Source organism: Asterias amurensis, chromosome 16 (assembly GCF_032118995.1).
Source record: "Asterias amurensis chromosome 16, ASM3211899v1".
Taxonomy (NCBI): domain Eukaryota; kingdom Metazoa; phylum Echinodermata; class Asteroidea; order Forcipulatida; family Asteriidae; genus Asterias; species Asterias amurensis.
Window position 1 is genome coordinate 1,476,348 of NC_092663.1, and position 21,242 is coordinate 1,497,589.

Consider the following 21,242-nt stretch of genomic DNA (forward strand, 5'->3'; position numbering starts at 1 on the left):
ATCTGCGTCCTATTTCACTCACATGTTTGTTTTCTAAAGTTTTTGAGGATTTTGTTGTAAATTGGATCATAGATGATATCAAAAATTCCATTGATTCTTATCAATTTGGGTCCCTCAAAGGACTTTCTACAACTCATTGTTTGGTCAAATTGTTAGATAATATTTTTAAGGGAACTGATAGACCCCAACATTCTGCTGTTTTAGTAGCTACTGATTTTTCAAAAGCTTTTGACAGGGTAAGTCATCAGATTGTTGTTGAAAAGTTTCTTAACCTTGGCGTTCGTACTTCAATTATTCCATGGGTATGTAGTTTTTTAACAAACAGAAGTCAAGCTGTTCGATATGATGGTAGTATTTCCAGCTGGGAACCAACCAATGCTGGGGTCCCCCAGGGTACTAAACTAGGGCCGGTGGCTTTTTTAGCAATAATAAATGACTTTGTTTCTGGCACTCCTGAGGTTTCCCACTACAAATACGTAGATGATATGTCGTTGGCTCAAACATATCGTAATAATGACCAAACAAGTCTAATGCAACAGCAGCTCGACTGTTTGCATTCCTGGTCATTAAAAAATCACATGCGACTCAACCCCAAAAAATGTCAAGTCATGATTTCTTGCTTCCAAAGACACCAACCTGCTAAGCCCATTTTTCAAATTGGTAATAACGTCATCAATCAAACGAACTGTGTTAAGCTTCTGGGCATTCATATACAAGAAAACCCTAAATGGGATACTCAGGTTGATTACATGTGTAAAGCCTTCAACAAAAAACTTTACTTCTTACGTCAACTTAAACGATGTAACATTCCTGTTAATGACTTGAGAACAGTGTATTTGCAATATGTTCGACCAACTCTTGAATACGCCTCACCTGCCTGGTTTTGTGGTCTTACCAAAGTCCAAAGAGAGTGCCTCGAGAAAATGCAACGAAAGGCATTCCGTATCATACTTACTTGGGATTTTTGTAAATTTAAATCTTATGCTGATATTTGTGTGGTGCTTAACATTCCGCCCCTCACTGAAAGACTTGAACAGCTCTCTTTGAACTTTGGTAATTCGCTCCTGTCCTCAAGCAAGCATAGAGAGTGGCTGCCTCCTGCAAGGAATAATAACCTTAGGAATTCCGACTCTTTGTCTAGTATTAGGTGCAGAACCAACCGATACAGGTCTAGCCCCATTCCCTACCTCACCAGTATTTTGAACATGTAACACACTTTGGCAGGCCTCATATTTTTACCATCGATTTTATTCCCAGTTTTTTTCCTTTTTGCGTGTGTGTGTTTGGTTTTTTGTTAGTGTGTTTTTTATGTGTTTGTTTGTCTGGTTGAGTGTTTGCTTGTTTGTGTTTGTTTGTTTGTTTGTTTGTTTGTTTGTTTGTTTGTTTGTCTGTCTGTTTGTTTGTCTGTCTGTCTGTCTGTCTGTCTGTCTGTCTGTCTGTCTGTCTGTCTGTCTGTCTGTCTGTTTGTTTTGTTTGTTTGTTTGTTTGTTTGTTTGTTTGTTTGTTTGTTTGTTTGTTTGTTTGTTTGTTTGCTTGCTTGCTTGCTTGCTTGTTTGTTTGTTTGTTTGTTTGTTGGGGGGGGGGGTTGGTCTCAGTTGGGTTGTTAGTTTAGTGTGCTTGTTAAATATTTATTGCTTTTGTTTTATCTAATTTTAGTTCTCATAACGTCTCTTTTGACTATGCTCTTAATTTTTAAATTTTTCTTGTGTATAAATTTTCTCCTCTGTTTTTAAAAATTTTATATAAAAATGTAAATCTGTATTTTAATTCAGTCTCTGGACTGCGACAAGCAGATGTTTTTTACAATAAACCAGTTATAATAATATAATAATAATAATAATAGATTTTGGTTAAACCGTTCGATTGTTAAGCTAGAGCGCATTACAATAATTGAGTCCCCAGCACCACACACCTGCAACCTATACATCCAAAATTGGGAGATTGCTTGCAGGTAGGCCTGTTGATGATCAAGTTTAGGTAGGCCTAAATAGAGTAATGTACAATTAAGGACGTAAAACTGTAGTTAATAAATAAATTGTAAGTTGATTTGTTTCGACTGTAACAATTCTATTACTTGGATGGCGGAGAATTATTTTGCATGATTACAGAGCTAACACTATTCGCATTAAACTTGTCTTAGTGTCATCACCTACTCGCTATTTTTTTTATTTTTATATAAAAGTCTTTGAACAATAGAAAATCAGAATTGAAGTGTCGTGTATAACTCATTCCAACTGTTGAACCCTGTGTAAAACCACAATGAACTAAATCCATTAATATATAAACGACAATGACCATGGTTATCTGTTTGTCTTATTTTTTTTAGATTTTCAAGATGATCACCGCAAGGCACCGTGCGTTCATCGCAGCCTGCGCCGTCGTTTTGTTCTCAATTACGGCTTTGTTTCTGCTTCTTCATCGCAACCACCGTTACCTCACTGAGTTCGTTCGCCCGTTTCGTTACCGTCAAATCTTAGCAGAACAACAAGAGGTAAGCCTATGTACAATAGGAAATAAATTCTCAAACATTATTTTGTTGTTTTCACTTTGCAATTATCCCAATCCTCTATAGGGTTGTCTTTGTATGTTTGTTGAAAACTATAACAAGATGCTTCTAATGTATGCTTGTTAAATTTGCATCGGGGATAAATAATATTAGCTTTTGGATTTACTCACACATCGATGTATGTTATCACTGTATACTCAGAACTTTCCCGAGTCCTGTGAAAAAATATCACAGGCATACTCGGTGGGAATTACTTCTTTTTCGAGAAATATGTTACTTCAGAGGGAGCTGTTTCTCACAATGATTTATACTATCAACCTCTCCCCATTACTGGTTACCAAGAAAGGTTTTATGATAGTAATTATTTTGAGTAATTACCAATATTGTCCACTGCCTTTAAATGCAAGGCTCCGGTCCGGGAATCGAACCGGGTCCACAGAAGTGCAGGCCTGGACAAAAAACACTGAGAGCCAAATGCCAATTCAAACTATTGTTTTCTAAAACACAGATACCAACGCCACCAGTCATCAACACTGATGAAGCAACTTTTACACTGACTCCTACTACCGTGGGACTTGAAGATAGCATGTCCAAGGAACAAGAACGCCGACAGCGAAGGCTGGCGGCAGAATGTCGGCATCTTAACGTGTCAGAACCAACAAACAACGACCTCACACACTTAATCGTCAACGATGATCATAAAATCATCTTCAACTTCATTCCTAAGGTGTCCTGCACGACGTGGAAGAAAATCTGGGGTACACTTCACAAACGTAACAATACTGGGAAATCGTCACTGCAATATTACAATAGAGAAGAGCAGAACGACCGGTTGGAAAACTATCGCAAAGTGTTGTTTGTACGAGAACCGATGAGTAGGTTGCTCTCAGCGTACATGAGTAAATTTCGCGGTGGGGTGTTGTATGAGCACGGGCCCCTCCAACGGATATGGGAGAGGTCTTTCGGTAGGGACATTGTCAAGCGTTACCGAGGTGTTGAAGTCATTGAAGATGGGAAATGGTTAAATATTACACTAACTGAATTTATCCAATACATTACTGATCTTGGAAGTGGCATCAGACTCACTGCATTAAACGACCATTGGATGCCACAGTATAAAGTTTCACGGCCTTGTCACATTAAATACGATTTCATCGGCCATTTTGAAAATCTTGAAGTTGAAGGTCCATTCGTACTGCGATGGTTAGGGGTTGACCACATCGTCCAGTTCCCAGAATATAAAAGCCCAAACGCAATAACACATTTTGTGGATTATTACAAATTGATATCTTTGGATTTGATGCGGAAACTGACAGAGTATTACCGTGAGGATTATAAGTTATTTGGATATTCGCCCGATGACGTCATGAGTCGCGTTTTAAGGGGTGTATTTGCCGAGGACAACGCTCCTATCCAATGAATCTTGGAGCGCAACTTTGACGTGTCAACCCCCCCCCCCTCCCCACACCACCACCAAAAAAAAGGGGGGGTAGTTCTTTGAGGCATGACATGAGCTAGTCTATTTCCTATCAACAACTATTTGTGTGCTCTTACTCACCGAGTGAGGGATAAACAATGGTTGCATAGCAATCTCACAGTATTCCAGATTGCAAACTATACAGAGTAACTACAGTAGGCCTATAACCAACTACCAGCTAAATAGATACATTCAGTTCAACTAATTTAGCATCATGGTATTATATTATAAAAATTGTAGTTTTAGGTTTTTAGTTCTGAAATTGATTTATTAGTAGTGGAATAATTATTGAAGAGAGCAAACAATATCTGGCGCGATCTCAGATATCACTGGTTTTTAAGACTGGGTTGCTGTAAAAATCAAAGATATTTTTGAAATGTTGGCAGACTTCAAAAAATGGATGTTGGCAAAACTCCATGTACGAGTAGGTATGGGTACACAAAACACAAAAATCTAAAAAAAAAGTTATATCAGACATTGGTTGCCATGGTTACGGCCAAAATAAGATTTTCAGCAAATTTTCCAAGTTTTTACCCTTTTTAAGTGTTGAAATATAGGTAAATTGAAAGCACTGGTACGTCTAAAGGGGAAAACGTTGAAGTTTTTCTTTCACACATTGCACAACCATGTTTACTCTTTCAGAAAATGTTTTTAAAAATTAAGTGTGCGATCAACTTTGGATCGAACCACTATTTCAAATAGGGGTGTTTTTTTCATATTTTCTAATAGCGAAAAATAGGGGTGTTGAATTGGGCCATAAGTCCGAAAGTGGCACTTTTTGGATTATGACACTTTTATAGTTTTTTTTTTGAAATCACCACATAGCCCGTTGCCATGGTAACAGCTCATTTTGTGTTTTGACAATTTTTTGCAGATTTTTTGTCTGAAAAACTGTATTTTAGCATAAAAAATATTGCAGCTCCACCCAGCCAATGCGCATTTTATTTTTAAATTTTTATAAAACCTTTCACATCAATACAACGAGTCGTCCTTTGAGACGAGTCGTCCTTGAGACAAACAATAATTGCTTTTAACTTTTACCCTTATGCTATTTTTAGAACAGCATTAGCGCATGTCTTTAGAAAATTGCAAAATCAGCATTTTTACCCTATTTTTGGCCCTCTAAATGACAATTTGCCAGGGATCTCAAAATGTGGTCCTTTCGGTTGTATTTTGGGCCAACATTGGTCCTTCCATTTTGAGAAAAATTTTTGAGAAATACAATTGTATCCTGTTGTAACAGTACAGCCTACAAAATAAATGCATTTTGAAGTTTTTTTCTTCAGATGGAAATAATAACATTAATAAAATAATACTTTTATTTTTTAAGTTTTCCATCAATCCGGTACCTTTCATTAGCACCCTGTAGCCTTGTGGACTACCCAACATTGACCAAGAATATTTTGAATGACCTAAGTTTTGGATTTTATTAACCTAAAACTACAAACAGTCTGTTAAACGGCCGTGTACTTCTTGAGATATGGTGCTGCAAAGATTTCCCAATTAAATATGCAAATATGTGTCACGTGGTTAATTAATTACGAATTTTAACATTTGTTTGGTCGGTGGTTTGATGTTAGATGTTGTACAAGTTTATTTCACAGAACTCTTAACCACCAAACTCTGCGCTTATGATCACCGTTTTTGGCTTACTGTGTTTTTAAACATCTTCATGTCATGCATGCACACAGGTTATGGCTTACAATTGAGAAAAAGAAAAGGCAACACTATCGATATAAAGATAAGAATCAAACTTAAATATTACAAAAAGAAATATATGTTTAGTTTTGGGGGATAAAAAAAAATACGGACGGAGATTCGAACTCGCAATTCTCAAATGTGTAGTCGCGACTGATGACCACTAGGCTAGAAGGGCACGTTGCAATGGTGCGTTTTTACATGTGTGCGTCAACAGAAGGGATTATGATCCGTCGAAATAATTCTCGTTTCATGATTTTGCGACCATTGTCACTAAATATGAACTGCTAACGCCTATAACTATTATTAAGTAGGGTTGAAATGTAGTATTAGACGCCTTTAGTTTTTTTTTTACGACGACGGATAGGAAACAAAATAGTATAGACTCCTCTCAAGAAGTCAACAACTCATAGAGGTACATACTGTGTTGTATTACCAAAGAGAATATTTCACAATAGCATGAAAGTGACTGCATCAAGTTTACAAATTAAAAATTCAAATGAAGACCACGTGGTTATTAATTAAGAATGTTAACACTTTTTTGTTAGAGTAAAGCTTATGTTCTAAGCTTCAATTTGATATGTGATTTAACTCTTTTATCCTTGTACTTTAGGAGACGGAGCCTGAACAAAAATGCTGTACAAACGCAATGGGGTTTTAGGCGGAAACAAAGAATAATAATAATAATACAAATAATAAAAATCTCGACGAAAACAATACCTGTTCCGACGGTAGGTCGGAACAGCTAGTAATAAAAATAACAAAAATCTCGACGAAAACAATACCTGTTCCGACGGTAGGTCGGAACAGCTAGTAATAAAAATAACAAAAATCTCGACGAAAACAATACCTGTTCCGACGGTAGGTCGGAACAGCTAGTAATAAAAATAACAAAAATCTCGACGAAAACAACACCTGTTCCGACGGTAGGTCGGAACAGCTAAAAATAATAAAAAATCTCGACGAAAACAACACCTGTTCCGACGATAGGTCGGAACAGCTAAAAATAATAAAAAATCTCAACGAAAACAACGCCTGTTCCGACGGTAGGTCGGAACAGCTAATTATAAAATACTAAAAATATCGACGAAAACAACACCTGTTCCGACGGGTGGTCGGAACAGCTAAAAATAATAAAAAATCAGCTTAAGAACAGCTAAAAATAATAAAAATCTCGACGAAAACAACACCTGCTCCGACGGTAGGTCGGAACAGCTAATAAAAATATAACTGTCAATTGTAAACAGTGTATAGTTCGAAGACTCTCCACAGCTAATTCGGCTGGTATAGTGTTATCCGGCTTTGTTCCATTAAAGGCAGTGGACACTATTGGTAATTACTCAAAATAATGATTGCACTAAACCTTACTTGGTAACGATTAATGGGGAGAGGTTAAAGGTATAAAACATTGTGAGAAACGGCTCCCTCATTGTGTTTGAGAAAGAAGTAATTTTCCACGAATTTGATATTATGCATATGTTGAGATACACCAAGTGAGAAGACTTGTCTTTGACAGTTACCAATAGTTGACAGTTACCAATAGTGTCTAGTGTCTTTAAGGAAATTAATTGATTTTCGTAACCATTAATTGTACAGTCACTGATTATGTGATGCCTGTGCGCCGCGTTAAGGACGTGTAAGACATTTTTGATAGTTTAAACGAAGAGCTGTGAACGTCCATTTGTCAAGAAAATTGAAAATTTGATGATTGTAGCTGCTAAAACCAAACGTAAATGACCACAAACATACAACATAATGTCTTTGTGATGCATGTTTATACAATTGAAAGTTATATTTATATACTTGTAAGTTGCTTTGCTATATTGTGTGCCTGTGTTTTCAATCAACATCATTGTTCAGCATGTAAAAAGTAATTAAAGAGCATTATTTTTTCATATGATTATGAAATTTGCAAAATACACTTTTTTTTCAAAAAAGCACGAAGTTTCTGGCAACACTGCTCCACAGTTAAAAAAATATCGGAAATCTACTTGTTGATGGATAGACTCTATGACTTCATGCATGACCTGGATGGGTAAACAGAAACAAACCCTGTCACGTTATTGTAAGACACTTAGTTAAGCCGAGTGAGTTTAATACGCAGATGACATTCAGTTATACGTTTCTTTTCCCCCAAGTCAAAGTCAGGCACTTTGTTCCATTCACAATCTTGAATCTTGTGTGGAGGATATTTGTAGCTGGTTGAGTGTGTACTCTCTTAAATTGAACTGTGCTAAGTCTGAGTTTCTATTATTTGGTTCTAAGGTTCAATTAGATAAGATCGATGTTACTTCTTTCAAGATTGCTGATTCTGTGATTCCTCTCTCTCATTCTTGCAGAAATCTTGGTATAACTTTCGATTGTACAATGTCTATGTCAGGTCATATATCTAATGTGTGTAAATTGTTCGTTACCAGTTGAGAAATGTTGGCTTGATCCGCAAATACCTGACCCGTCCAGCCACTGAGAAAATAGTCCATGCTCTCATTTCGTCTCGGCTGGATTTCGGTAATGGTCTTCTTTTTCACTTACCCCAAACTCAACTTTCTAAACTACAAAAATTACAAAACGCAGCTGCTCGCATTGTCACTCTTACCAGGAAACACACTCACATTACACCGGTTCTGAAGTCACTTCACTGGCTACCAGTCGAATCTCGTATTACTTTCAAACTTCTGTTGCTTATCTTTCATTGCATTAATGGTTCTGCTCCTATATATAACATTTCCTTGGTTAAAGCTTATACTCCTGTGCGATCTCGCCGATCTTCCAATACATGCATGCTACAGGTTACTAAGAGTAGCAAGTCATGGGGCGATAGGTCTTTTTCCCATGCTGGACCCACACTCTGGAATGACTTGCCTCTACAAATCCGCAATATTTCTAACATCAATACTTTCAAGGTTAAGTTGAAAACCACTTTGTTTAATCTCGCCTATGTGTAACTGGTATATTTATCTTATTTTCCTTGCTGTGTGTGGTTCCCCCTCCTGTGCGCCTTGAGCACCTCATTTTGGTGGATTTTGGCGCCCTATAAATTTTCTTTATTATTATTATTATTATTATTATTATTAAAACGGGAAACTAATAGACCCTTCACATGAAATATGTAAATTGCACATGGCGCGTGCGCCCTAACGTTTTGGTTGGCAAAATGAGGGAACATCGCGCTGTTTTGTACACTGGTAATGGGTGTGTGACGCAGACGCCTTTGCGCGTCTGCTTAGTGCACAACTCTATGGCTTTTGCCAACCAACAGGGTCTGTACGCATGCGTGAATGTAATTAGCATCTTTCATGGGAAGGGTCCATTGGATACTATATGGTCCCTTGAAAGGTTAACAAAAAATGACTTGTATTTTTGGTTTGCGGTGTAATCTTGCAGGGTATATCAATATGTCCAGACCTGTGTGCTTCGTTTTGAAAGGGCATTTTCCCCTGCACAAAAGGCACCCTTCATGCATGAGGAAATTGTACAATTCTACTGCCAGAGTATTTCAAGGGCACCAAGGCAATGACCAGGGCAGGGGGAAGGGAGGCAATTGCCTTCATTGCCCCTGTGAAATATCTTGCCTGTCGATGTATGTCGGTTGTTGTTACGATGCGTGCTTTTTTTTTTTAAACAAATGCTACACAGGCTTTAATTATCTGGTAACTGCGGAGACCAATTGAGTTCAAATTCAACTACGGCTACGGGATTGTAATTGTGTGTTTGATTTCCATGAGACCAGGTGTATGCATGACAAACTTAGACTAAGAGGTACAGAGTAACTATCAAAATCTGAATAGTTATCAGGGCTGTATGCTTCGTTTTTGAAAGGGCAAGGGCACCAAGGCATTTTCTTTTTGGTAAAGGGCACCCTATGATGAAATTGCAAATTTCTACTGTAGCATTTCAAGGGCACCAAGGCAATGGCCAGGGGACACGGAGGCAATCGGCTTTCATTGCCTCCGTGAAGTATCAGGCCTGAGTTATTGAAATTGATCAAGGAACTTAACTAACCCCCAAAAGCCAATAATTTAGGCTTATTTCCATTGGGGTCCCTACAAAAAAAACCGGCAAGAAACATCAACAAGAAATGGAAATAACAAACAACAGACAAACCTAGCATTTTTTTAGCAAGCAAGGCCAGAAGAAGAGCAAAAGGGAAGCAAGAAGAGCAAGAAAACACAAACAAAAATAACAAAGTATCCAACATAAATTACCTACATGGATTTTTCGTCAAATTGCGTAATTTTTGGAAGAGATAATCTTTAATAATGTAAGAATCCAATACCAAGTCCTCCCTCTCGTCACAGTTTAACCGCACATGGAGATACATTACAATGTTATGACGTGTTTTTCCTACCCCTGCCGATAGGTGGCGCTCGACCTAATTTCAACTGAACAGACATGCGTTTTTAAAAGTGCCGCCGGGTGCCAAAACATCGCAAATTTCTTCAAACATTGTTGATGAAAATCATTTTCAGCACAATAATTCCTAGGACAAGAACATTTTCAACTTACCACCACACTTTTGGGGGGTTTCATCCTCGGAACTGCGGTAAATACCTGACTTTGTTTCAGGAAAATTTTAGAGACTTTTGTCCGGCGTCCATTTTTCTCCGTAAAAAAGCATGGTTGGCTGTTTTCAACAGCGCTTGCACGGGGGAGCTCGCCCCTGGATATCAAGGGTAGTTCAGATTGCATAAAAAAACCACTACATTTTAAACCTGTGACCCCAAGTTCCGGGGCTGTCTTAGCAAAACTAGTTGGTAAGCATAAAAATTGAGTGTTGTCCCAAGAAAGGAGCTGATTAATTTTATGCGACCAAGATCAAAGAAAACAGTACAATAGCAAGATACCATAATGTGTAGCCTACAGTTTTTTATGGCACACTCGTTTTTGCATAGCAGACAATAGGTTGGGCACCCCTCGTATTGGACAGAGCAGAGAGACCATTAGTTTGAGGGGGTGAGCAGAGCTTCCCACACCAGCGACAGATAACACTGCTCTTTATTAAAGACAATAATAATACCCCTTTCTAGAGAATGGAAGATCGGACGAATGGGGAGGGGGGTCTCGTTGAATTTGCACAATCTTACCTATATAACACGAAAGGGTAATATAAAATAAAGTTTACAATTAGCTCAGTTTTTAGCCGTTTCTAGTGAGTGAAACCCCCATCCACCCTCCAGGTTTGTTTATTGTTTGTGCCCTGAAGGAAAACAACATCGTGCCCACTGCATTGTCTACTAAAAAAACCTAGAGGGCGCTTTTATTTTTAGAATAATAATCAAGTATAGATGATCAGTACCTGTATCTGAAAGAGTAGGTCTTTGTTCTACAAACTGAAGCAAAGGGCACTATTAAAAGTACCGGAAAGTTTACTCCAAACTTTGAAAGACAGTTTGAAAAACGATAATAAACAATGTCTGTTTGTTTGTTTCTGTTTTTTTTTTTTTTAGAGCAATAGGTTTTTATTTCAGTGGGGGAAAAAAACAATTACCTAAAAACTGAGGGCGAAAAAAAATCCTACAATACCAGGGAAAAATGTTTCTCTAAAACTAGAAAATTTTGTTCAAGGACTTCGCCCAATTTCATAGAGCTGCTAAGCATTTTGCTTGGTATGAAATTTCTTCCTTGATCAGAACAGGATTACCAACCCAATTTCCATGTGTTGCCTATTGCTTGTTAGGGTCCCTTGTTGTTGTAGCATGATTGTACAATTTATAAAATAAAATGTACCTTGCGTGAAAGGACAACAATATTATTCCTACTGTACAAGTTCTCTTGCAAAATCTTGTTAAACATTGCTACATTTTACAACCATGCTAAAATTAAGCAAGGGACCCCAGTTAAACTGCTGTCGTGTGAAAAGCACTTCAGTACACGATATTATTGACTGACTACAGATACTTTTTTTTACGGAAATCAGAACGCCTCGATGTAACAGGTTGCAATTTTCTCTGTCCATGGTCCATGGTAAGCAAACATTACGCTGTGGACGGGGTGAGGCATACATTAACTTTAATAAACCAACCCACATCCGCCACGATGGCCACAACAGAAACAGCCGCAATGTGATTTGTGTTTAAAGCCACGGTACAGATTTTGGTTAAACCGTTCGATTGTTAAGCTAGAGCGCATTATAATAATTGAGTCCCCAGCACCACACACCTGCAACCTATACATCCAAAATTGGGAGATTGCTTGCAGGTAGGCCTGTTGATGATCAAGTTTAGGTAGGCCTAATGAGGGTAATGTACAATTAAGGACGTAAAACTGTAGTTAATAAATAAATTGTAAGTTGATTTGTTTCGACTGTAACAATTCTATTACTTGGATGGCGGAGAATTATTTTGCATGATTACAGAGCTAACACTATTCGCATTAAACTTGTCTTAGTGTCATCACCTACTCGCTATTTTTTTTATTTTTATATAAAAGTCTTTGAACAATAGAAAACCAGAATTGAAGTGTCGTGTATAACTCATTCCAACTGTTGAACCCTGTGTAAAACCACAATGAACTAAATCCATTAATATATAAACGACAATGATCATGGTTATCTGTTTGTCTTATTTTTTTTTTAGATTTTCACGATGATCACCGCAAGGCACCGTGGGTTCATCGCAGCCTGCGCCGTCGTTTTGTTCTCAATTACGGCGTTGTTTATGCTTCTTCATCGCAACCACCGTTACCTCACTGAGTTCGTTCGCCCGTTTCGTTACCGTCAAATCTTAGCAGAACAACAAGAGGTAAGCCTATGTACAATAGAAAATAAATTCTCAACCATTATTTTGTTGTTTTCAATTCACTTTGCAATAATCCCAATCCTCTATAGGGCTGTCTTTGTATGTTTGTTGAAAACTATAACAAGATGCTTCTAATGTATGCTTGTTAAATTTGCATCGGGGATAAATAATTATTAGCTTTTGGATTTACTCACACATCGATGTATGTTATCACTGTGTACTCAGAACTTTCTCGAGTCCTGTGAAAAAATATCACAGGCATACTCGGGTGGGAATTACTTCTTTTTCGAGAAATATGTTACTTCAGAGGGAGCTGTTTCTCACAATGATTTATACTATCAACCTCTCCCCATTACTGGTTACCAAGAAAGGTTTTATGATAGTAATTATTTTGAGTAATCACCAATATTGTCCACTGCCTTTAAATGCAAGGCTCCGGTCCGGGAATCGAACCGGGTCCACAGAAGTGCAGGCCTGGACAAAAAACACCGAGAGCCAAATGCCAATTCAAACTACTGTTTTCTAAAACACAGATACCAACGCCACCAGTCATCAACACTGATGAAGCAACTTTGACACTGACTCCTACTACCGTGGGACTTGAAGATAGCATGTCCAAGGAACAAGAACGCCGACAGCGAAGGCTGGCGGCAGAATGTCGGCATCTTAACGTGTCAGAACCAACAAACAACGACCTCACACACTTAATCGTCAACGATGATCATAAAATCATCTTCAACTTCATTCCTAAGGTGTCCTGCAAGACGTGGAAGAAAATCTGGGGTACACTTCACCAACGTAACAATACTGGGAAGTTGTCACTGCAATATTACAATAGAGAAGAGCAGAACGACCGGTTGGAAAACTATCGCAAAGTGTTGTTTGTACGAGAACCGATGAGTAGGTTGCTCTCAGCGTACATGAGTAAATTTCGCGGTGGGGTGTTGTATGAGCACGGGCCCCTCCAACGGATATGGGAGAGGTCTTTCGGTAGGGACATTGTCAAGCGTTACCGAGGTGTTGAAGTAATTGAAGATGGGAAATGGTTAAATATTACACTAACTGAATTTATCCAATACATTACTGATCTTGGAAGTGGCATCAGACTCACTGCATTTAACGACCATTGGATGCCACAGTATAAAGTTTCACGGCCTTGTCACATTAAATACGATTTCATCGGCCATTTTGAAAATCTTGAAGTTGAAGGTCCATTCGTACTGCGATGGTTAGGGGTTGACCACATCGTCCAGTTCCCAGAATATAAAAGCCCAAACGCAATAACACATATTGTGGATTATTACAAATTGATATCTTTGGATTTGATGCGGAAACTGACAGAGTATTACCGTGAGGATTATAAGTTATTTGGATATTCGCCCGATGACGTCATGAGTCGCGTTTTAAGGGGTGTATTTGCCGAGGACAACGCTCCTATCCAATGAATCTTGGAGCGCAACTTTGACGTGTCAACCCCCCCCCCCCTCCCCACACCACCCCCAAAAAAGGGGGGGGGGGTAGTTCTTTGAGGCATGACATGAGCTAGTCTATTTCCTATCAACAACTATTTGTGTGCTCTTACTCACCGAGTGAGGGATAAACAATGGTTGCATAGCAATCTCACAGTATTCCAGATTGCAAACTATAGAGTAACTACAGTAGGCCTATAACCAACTACCAGCTAAATAGATACATTCAGTTCAACTAATTTAGCATCATGGTATTATATTATAAAAATTGTAGTTTTAGGTTTTTAGTTCTGAAATTTATTTATTAGTAGTGGAATAATTATTGAAGAGAGCAAACAATATCTGGCGCGATCTCAGATATCACTGGTTTTTAAGACTGGGTTGCTGTAAAAATCAAAGATATTTTTGAAATGTTGGCAGACTTCAAAAAATGGATGTTGGCAAAACTCCATGTACGAGTAGGTATGGGTACACAAAACACAAAAATCTAAAAAAAAGTTATATCAGACATTGGTTGCCATGGTTACGGCCAAAATAAGATTTTCAGCAAAGTTTTTACCTTTTTTAAGTGTTGAAATATAGGTAAATTGAAAGCACTGGTACGTCTAAAGGGGAAAACGTTGAAGTTTTTCTTTCACACATTGCACAACCATGTTTACTCTTTCAGAAAATGTTTTTAAAAATTAAGTGTGCGACCAACTTTGGATTGAACCACTATTTCAAATAGGGGTGTTTTTGCCATATTTTCTAATAGCGAAAAATAGGGGTGTTGAATTGGGCCATAAGTCCGAAAGTGGCACTTTTTGGATTATGACACTTTTATAGTTGGAAGATAAGGAAAGGTTTGCCGGAAAGTTAGGTATTTTTGATTTTTTTTTAAATACCTTTTGGGTGGAAGGGCTTTGAGGTGCATAATTTTTTTTTTTTTTGAAATCACCACATAGCCCGTTGCCATGGTAACAGCTCATTTTGTGTTTTGACAATTTTTTGCAGATTTTTTGTCTGAAAAACTGTATTTTAGCATAAAAAATATTGCAGCTCCACCCAGCCAATGCGCATTTTTTTTTTTTTTTTTTATAAAACCTTTCACATCAATACAACGAGTCGTCCTTTGTTTTACTTGGGACAAACAATAATTGCTTTTAACTTTTACCCTTATGCTATTTTTAGAACAGCATTAGCGCATGTCTTTAGAAAATTGCAAAATCAGCATTTTTACCCTATTTTTGGCCCTCTAAAGGACAATTTGCCAGGGATCTCAAAATGTGGTCCTTTCGGTTGTATTTTGGGCCAACATTGGTCCTTCCATTTTGAGAAAAATTTTTGAGAAATACAATTGTATCCTGTTGTAACAGTACAGCCTACAAAATAAATGCATTTTGAAGTTTTTTTCTTCAGATGGAAATAATAACATTAATAAAATAATACTTTTACTTTTTAAGTTTTCCATCAATCCGGTACCTTTCATTAGCACCCTGTAGCCTTGTGGACTACCCAACATTGACCAAGAATATTTTGAATGACCTAAGTTTTGGATTTTATTAACCTAAAACTACAAACAGTCTGTTAAACGGCCGTGTACTTCTTGAGATATGGTGCTGCAAAGATTTCCCAATTAAATATGCAAATATGTGTCACGTGGTTAATTAATTACGAATTTTAACATTTGTTTGGTCGGTGGTTTGATGTTTGATGTTGTACAAGTTTATTTCACAGAACTCTTAACCACCAAACTCTGCGCTTATGATCACCATTTTTGGCTTACTGTGTTTTTAAACATCTTCATGTCATGCATGCACACAGGTTATGGCTTACAATTGAGAAAAAGAAAAGGCAACACTATCGATATAAAGATAAGAATCAAACTTAAATATTACAAAAAGAAATATATGTTTAGTTTTGGGGGATAAAAAAAACATACGGACGGAGATTCGAACTCGCAATTCTCAAATGTGTAGTCGCGACTGATGACCACTAGGCTAGAAGGGCACGTTGCAATGGTGCGTTTTTACATGTGTGCGTCAACAGAAGGGATTATGATCCGTCGAAATAATTCTCGTTTCATGATTTTGCGACCATTGTCACTAAATATGAACTGCTAACGCCTATAACTATTATTAAGTAGGGTTGAAATGTAGTATTAGACGCCTTTAGTTTTTTTTTTACGACGACGTCGATGTCATCAAAAACCCCTATCTAATTACGCACGTTCGTTTTAACGAAAACCCATGCACAGAGTATTTGGTCCAGAACGGAAAAACAAGGACAAATTTAACGCACGTTCTAACGAAAATCCTAAACCTCCGTACGTTGTGCGTGTACAGAGTAATGTGTCCTGAACGCGGATAGGAAACAAAATAGTATAGACTCCTCTCAAGAAGTCAACAACTCATAGAGGTACATACTGTGTTGTATTACCAAAGAGAATATTTCACAATAGCATGAAAGTGACTGCATCAAGTTTACAAATTAAAAATTCAAATGAAGACCACGTGGTTATTAATTAAGAATGTTAACACTTTTTTGTTAGAGTAAAGCTTATGTTCTAAGCTTCAATTTGATATATGATTTAACTCTTTTATTCTTGTACTTTAGGAGACGGAGCCTGAACAAAAATGCTGTACAAACGCAATGGGGTTTTAGGCGGAAACAAAGAATAATAATAATAATACAAATAATAAAAATCTCGACGAAAACAATACCTGTTCCGACGGTAGGTCGGAACAGCTAGTAATAAAAATAACAAAAATCTCGACGAAAACAATACCTGTTCCGACGGTAGGTCGGAACAGCTAGTAATAAAAATAACAAAAATCTCGACGAAAACAATACCTGTTCCGACGGTAGGTCGGAACAGCTAGTAATAAAAATAACAAAAATCTCGACGAAAACAATACCTGTTCCGACGGTAGGTCGGAACAGCTAGTAATAAAAATAACAAAAATCTCGACGAAAACAACACCTGTTCGACGGTAGGTCGGAACAGCTAAAAATAATAAAAAATCTCAACGAAAACAACGCCTGTTCCGACGGTAGGTCGGAACAGCTAATTATAAAATACTAAAAATATCGACGAAAACAACACCTGTTCCGACGGGTGGTCGGAACAGCTAAAAATAATAAAAAATCAGCTTAAGAACAGCTAAAAATAATAAAAATCTCGACGAAAACAACACCTGCTCCGACGGTAGGTCGGAACAGCTAATAAAAATATAACTGTCAATTGTAAACAGTGTATAGTTCGAAGACTCTCCACAGCTAATTCGGCTGGTATAGTGTTATCCGGCTTTGTTCCATTAAAGGCAGTGGACACTATTGGTAATTACTCAAAATAATGATTGCACTAAACCTTACTTGGTAACGATTAATGGGGAGAGGTTAAAGGTATAAAACATTGTGAGAAACGGCTCCCTCATTGTGTTTGAGAAAGAAGTAATTTTCCACGAATTTGATATTATGCATATGTTGAGATACACCAAGTGAGAAGACTTGTCTTTGACAGTTACCAATAGTTGACAGTTACCAATAGTGTCTAGTGTCTTTAAGGAAATTAAATGATTTTCGTAACCATTAATTGTACAGTCACTGATTATGTGATGCCTGTGCGCCGCGTTAAGGACGTGTAAGACATTTTTGATAGTTTAAACGAAGAGCTGTGAACGTCCATTTGTCAAGAAAATTGAAAATTTGATGATTGTAGCTGCTAAAGCCAAACGTAAATGACCACAAACATACAACATAATGTCTTTGTGATGCATGTTTATACAATTGAAAGTTATATTTATATACTTGTAAGTTGCTTTGCTATATTGTGTGCCTGTGTTTTCAATCAACATCATTGTTCAGCATGTAAAAAGTAATTAAAGAGCATTATTTTTCATATGATTATGAAATTTGCAAAATACACTTTTTTTTCAAAAAAGCACGAAGTTTCTGGCAACACTGCTCCACAGTTCAAAAAATATCGGAAATCTACTTGTTGATGGATAGACTCTATGACTTCATGCATGACCTGGATGGGTAAACAGAAACAAACCCTGTCACGTTATTGTAAGACACTTAGTTAAGCCGAGCGAGTTTAATACGCAGATGACATTCAGTTATACGTTTCTTTTCCCCCAAGTCAAAGTCTGGCACTTTGTTCCATTCACAATCTTGAATCTTGTGTGGAGGATATTTGTAGCTGGTTGAGTGTATACTCTCTTACATTGAATTGTGCTAAGTCTGAGTTTCTATTATTTGGTTCTAAGGTTCAATTAGATAAGATCGATGTTACTTCTTTCAAGATTGCTGATTCTGTGATTCCTCTCTCTCATTCTTGCAGAAATCTTGGTATAACTTTCGATTGTACAATGTCTATGTCAGGTCATATATCTAATGTGTGTAAATCTGTTCGTTACCAGTTGAGAAATGTTGGCTTGATCCGCAAATACCTGACCCGTCCAGCCACTGAGAAAATAGTCCATGCTCTCATTTCGTCTCGGCTGGATTTCGGTAATGGTCTTCTTTTTCACTTACCCCAAACTCAACTTTCTAAACTACAAAAATTACAAAACGCAGCTGCTCGCATTGTCACTCTTACCAGGAAACACACTCACATTACACCGGTTCTGAAGTCACTTCACTGGCTACCAGTCGAATCTCGTATTACTTTCAAACTTCTAATGCTTATCTTTCATTGCATTAATGGTTCTGCTCCTATATATAACATTTCCTTGGTTAAAGCTTATACTCCTGTGCGATCTCTCCGATCTTCCAATACATGCATGCTACAGGTTACTAAGAGTAGCAAGTCATGGGGCGATAGGTCTTTTTCCCATGCTGGACCCACACTCTGGAATGACTTGCCTCTACAAATCCGCAATATTTCTAACATCAATACTTTCAAGGTTAAGTTGAAAACCACTTTGTTTAATCTCGCCTATGTGTAACTGGTATATTTATCTTATTTTCCTTGCTGTGTGTGGTTCCCCCTCCTGTGCGCCTTGAGCACCTCATTTTGGTGGATTTTGGCGCCCTATAAATTTTCTTTATTAGGTGTTCGGACTCGAGTCCGAAGACCTCTTGTTTTTATTCGGTTTTTTTTTTTAGGTGTTCGGACTCGAGTCCGAAGACCTCTTGTTTTTGTTCGGTTTTTTTTAGGTGTTCGGGCCAACAGCCCGGAACACCTCTTATTTTTGTTCGTTTTTTTTTTCTTTTTAGGTGTTCGGGTATTGAACCCGAACACCTCTTATTTTTGCTCGGTTTTTTTTTATTCTTCTTCTTCTTCTTCTTCTCAGCGTCCCTTGTCCGCTAACAAAAGCGCCTTTTCCAAATTCGTATGAACTTGAAACTTCACACATAGTTTATTAATATTCAAAGTTTATTAATTCAAAAAATCATAACTTTTGATCTACATGAGGGATTCTTACAATCGAAACATCATCGGAATCGTCATTGAAAACTCCGTAAACGCCCTTACAGACATGACCCCATTTTGATGTTGTCTTCCGGCTCAAAAGAGAGGTTGGAAATTTCAAAATTCACGTCTAAAGAACAACGTAAATCCCCATTGGTATGTGCATAAACATTGCACGTAGGCATACACACAACGTGTAGTGTATTAGCGGTGCAGCAGAGCACGCTCCAGTGATCATCCATTCTGCTTATTAGCGGCGATTGTCCGCTAAAAAAATCACACTTCCCAAGCACATATAAAGTTGAAACTTCACACATAGTTAGATATGTATAAGGAGAAGAAACAGTTTGAGTTATGTCACGATGACGTCATCAATTCTTGAGTTATGAATTTTCAAAGTTTATTATTTCAAAAAATCATAACTTTTGATCTACATGATGGGTTGTTACAATCGACACATCATCGGAAAGTTCGTTAAAAACGTAAATGCCTCGCAGACGTGATCCCATTTTGAGCTCGTCTTCTGGTTCAAAATCGAGTTCGAAAATTCACAATTTCTTGTATAAAGAACTACGAAATTTCCCCACTGGTTGTGCGTAACACTTGTGGCGTACACGTGTAGTGTATTAGGCATAATTTATTTGGTGGCATGCTGCCAAGTTTGTTGTACTCTGTGCCATGGCGTGATATGCATAGAGCTATATAGCTATGCAGAACGCTGCGAAAACGATTTCATTTCAATCTTCAGCGTCAAATTGTTCAAATGTTACCCTTCTGATGGCTTAGTGGTCAATGTGGAATTGAAGACGAAGTTTCGCTGAGATGGCTACCTACTTCAGTGATTCATGGGACTTTTAATTATGTGAGAAAACAACAGTACAAAATGACGAACATTGGTCATGTTTTGGTTAAACACCGAGAAGAATAGAGACGTTACATCGATCGACCACTCCCCCCGGGTGAAGGGCGTTTTGGGCCCACGGAATTCACGTCAGTATTACAATATCTATTACTTCTTGAACTTAGCATAATCATCAATTGTTTTGATTATTTGTTAAAACAACTATCCAAGTTATTCTGATTTAAATACTTTGAAGAAAAAAAATCTCTGGAATAACATAAGCCCTTTTAAACTTTCTCTAGTAGGAAAGGACGTTACGTAAACTAATCTATTTCTACCTCCATGCACAGACATGGATGTTACAATACAAAACATTCAAAGAAAACAGAATGGTTAAAGTATAAGGCCCAAGTAATTAGGAGTGGTCTTGGTAAACAAAACTTTAGTACAAACAAATAAATAAAACAATCCAGATTTTCATTAAGGTGTTCGGACTCAAGTCCGAAGACCTCTTGCTTTTGTTCGTTTCTTTTTTTTTTTTTTTTTTTTTAGGTGTTCGGCCAACAGCCGAACAACTATTGTTATTGTTCCGTTTTTGTTTTTTTTTCCTCGTGTTCTTCTTTCCCTGCGAACCTTCTCCAGCAATTTTAAACAAAAGTAAAGCTTGTACAAACTTAAACTTACTATGTACATAGACAATAGTGAGTAGATGAAACCGCCACTTTTTGGGAATGATGACGTCATTGATGACGTCATGGCAAGGTTTTTAAAGTTGAAAAACGACATTTGCTTTTCGCTGTATCTCAACGAATATAAGAGCTATGATGTTCATACTAGGGTATCGGATAGATAAAGACTTGGACAACATTTGAAAAGTTAACGCAAAAAATCGTATGACCTTAACTTCCGGTCGTTACCCTGGGTCAAAGTTCGCCTTCGTGTATTTTACATAAAAAAAAAAAAAACTTTTGAGCTTTTAAACAAAAGTAAAGCTTGTACAAACTTAAAACTTACTATGTACATAGACAATAGTGAGTAGATGAAACCGCCATTTTTTTGGAATGATGAAGTCATTGATTAGGTCATGACAAGGTTTTTAATGTTGAAAAACGACAT

The 21,242-nt window shown here is 37.5% G+C and overlaps 2 protein-coding genes across 2 annotated transcripts; both read left to right on the top strand.

Annotated features, from left to right (window-relative positions):
* Positions 1 to 2,392: 2,392 nt before the first annotated feature.
* Positions 2,393 to 3,926, top strand: LOC139949146 (carbohydrate sulfotransferase 11-like). The gene is made up of 2 exons (XM_071947547.1): positions 2,393 to 2,491; positions 3,015 to 3,926. The coding sequence occupies exon 2, from the start codon at positions 3,093 to 3,095 to the stop codon at positions 3,924 to 3,926; it is 834 nt and encodes a 277-aa protein (XP_071803648.1). The 5' UTR covers positions 2,393 to 2,491; positions 3,015 to 3,092.
* Positions 3,927 to 12,294: 8,368 nt separating this feature from the next.
* Positions 12,295 to 13,863, top strand: LOC139949147 (carbohydrate sulfotransferase 11-like). Its single transcript, XM_071947548.1, has 2 exons — positions 12,295 to 12,421; positions 12,952 to 13,863. The coding sequence occupies exons 1-2, from the start codon at positions 12,338 to 12,340 to the stop codon at positions 13,861 to 13,863; spliced, it is 996 nt and encodes a 331-aa protein (XP_071803649.1). The 5' UTR covers positions 12,295 to 12,337.
* The last annotated feature ends 7,379 nt before the right edge of the window (positions 13,864 to 21,242 follow it).

Excerpts from the sequence above, each read along its gene's own strand:
- LOC139949146 (XM_071947547.1), top strand. The coding sequence starts at position 3,093 with ATGTCCAAGGAACAAGAACGCCGACAGCGAAGGCTGGCGGCAGAATGT.
- LOC139949147 (XM_071947548.1), top strand. The coding sequence starts at position 12,338 with ATGCTTCTTCATCGCAACCACCGTTACCTCACTGAGTTCGTTCGCCCG. Across the intron at positions 12,422-12,951 it reads TCTTAGCAGAACAACAAGAG|ATACCAACGCCACCAGTCAT; the intron begins GTAAGCCTATGT and ends TCTAAAACACAG.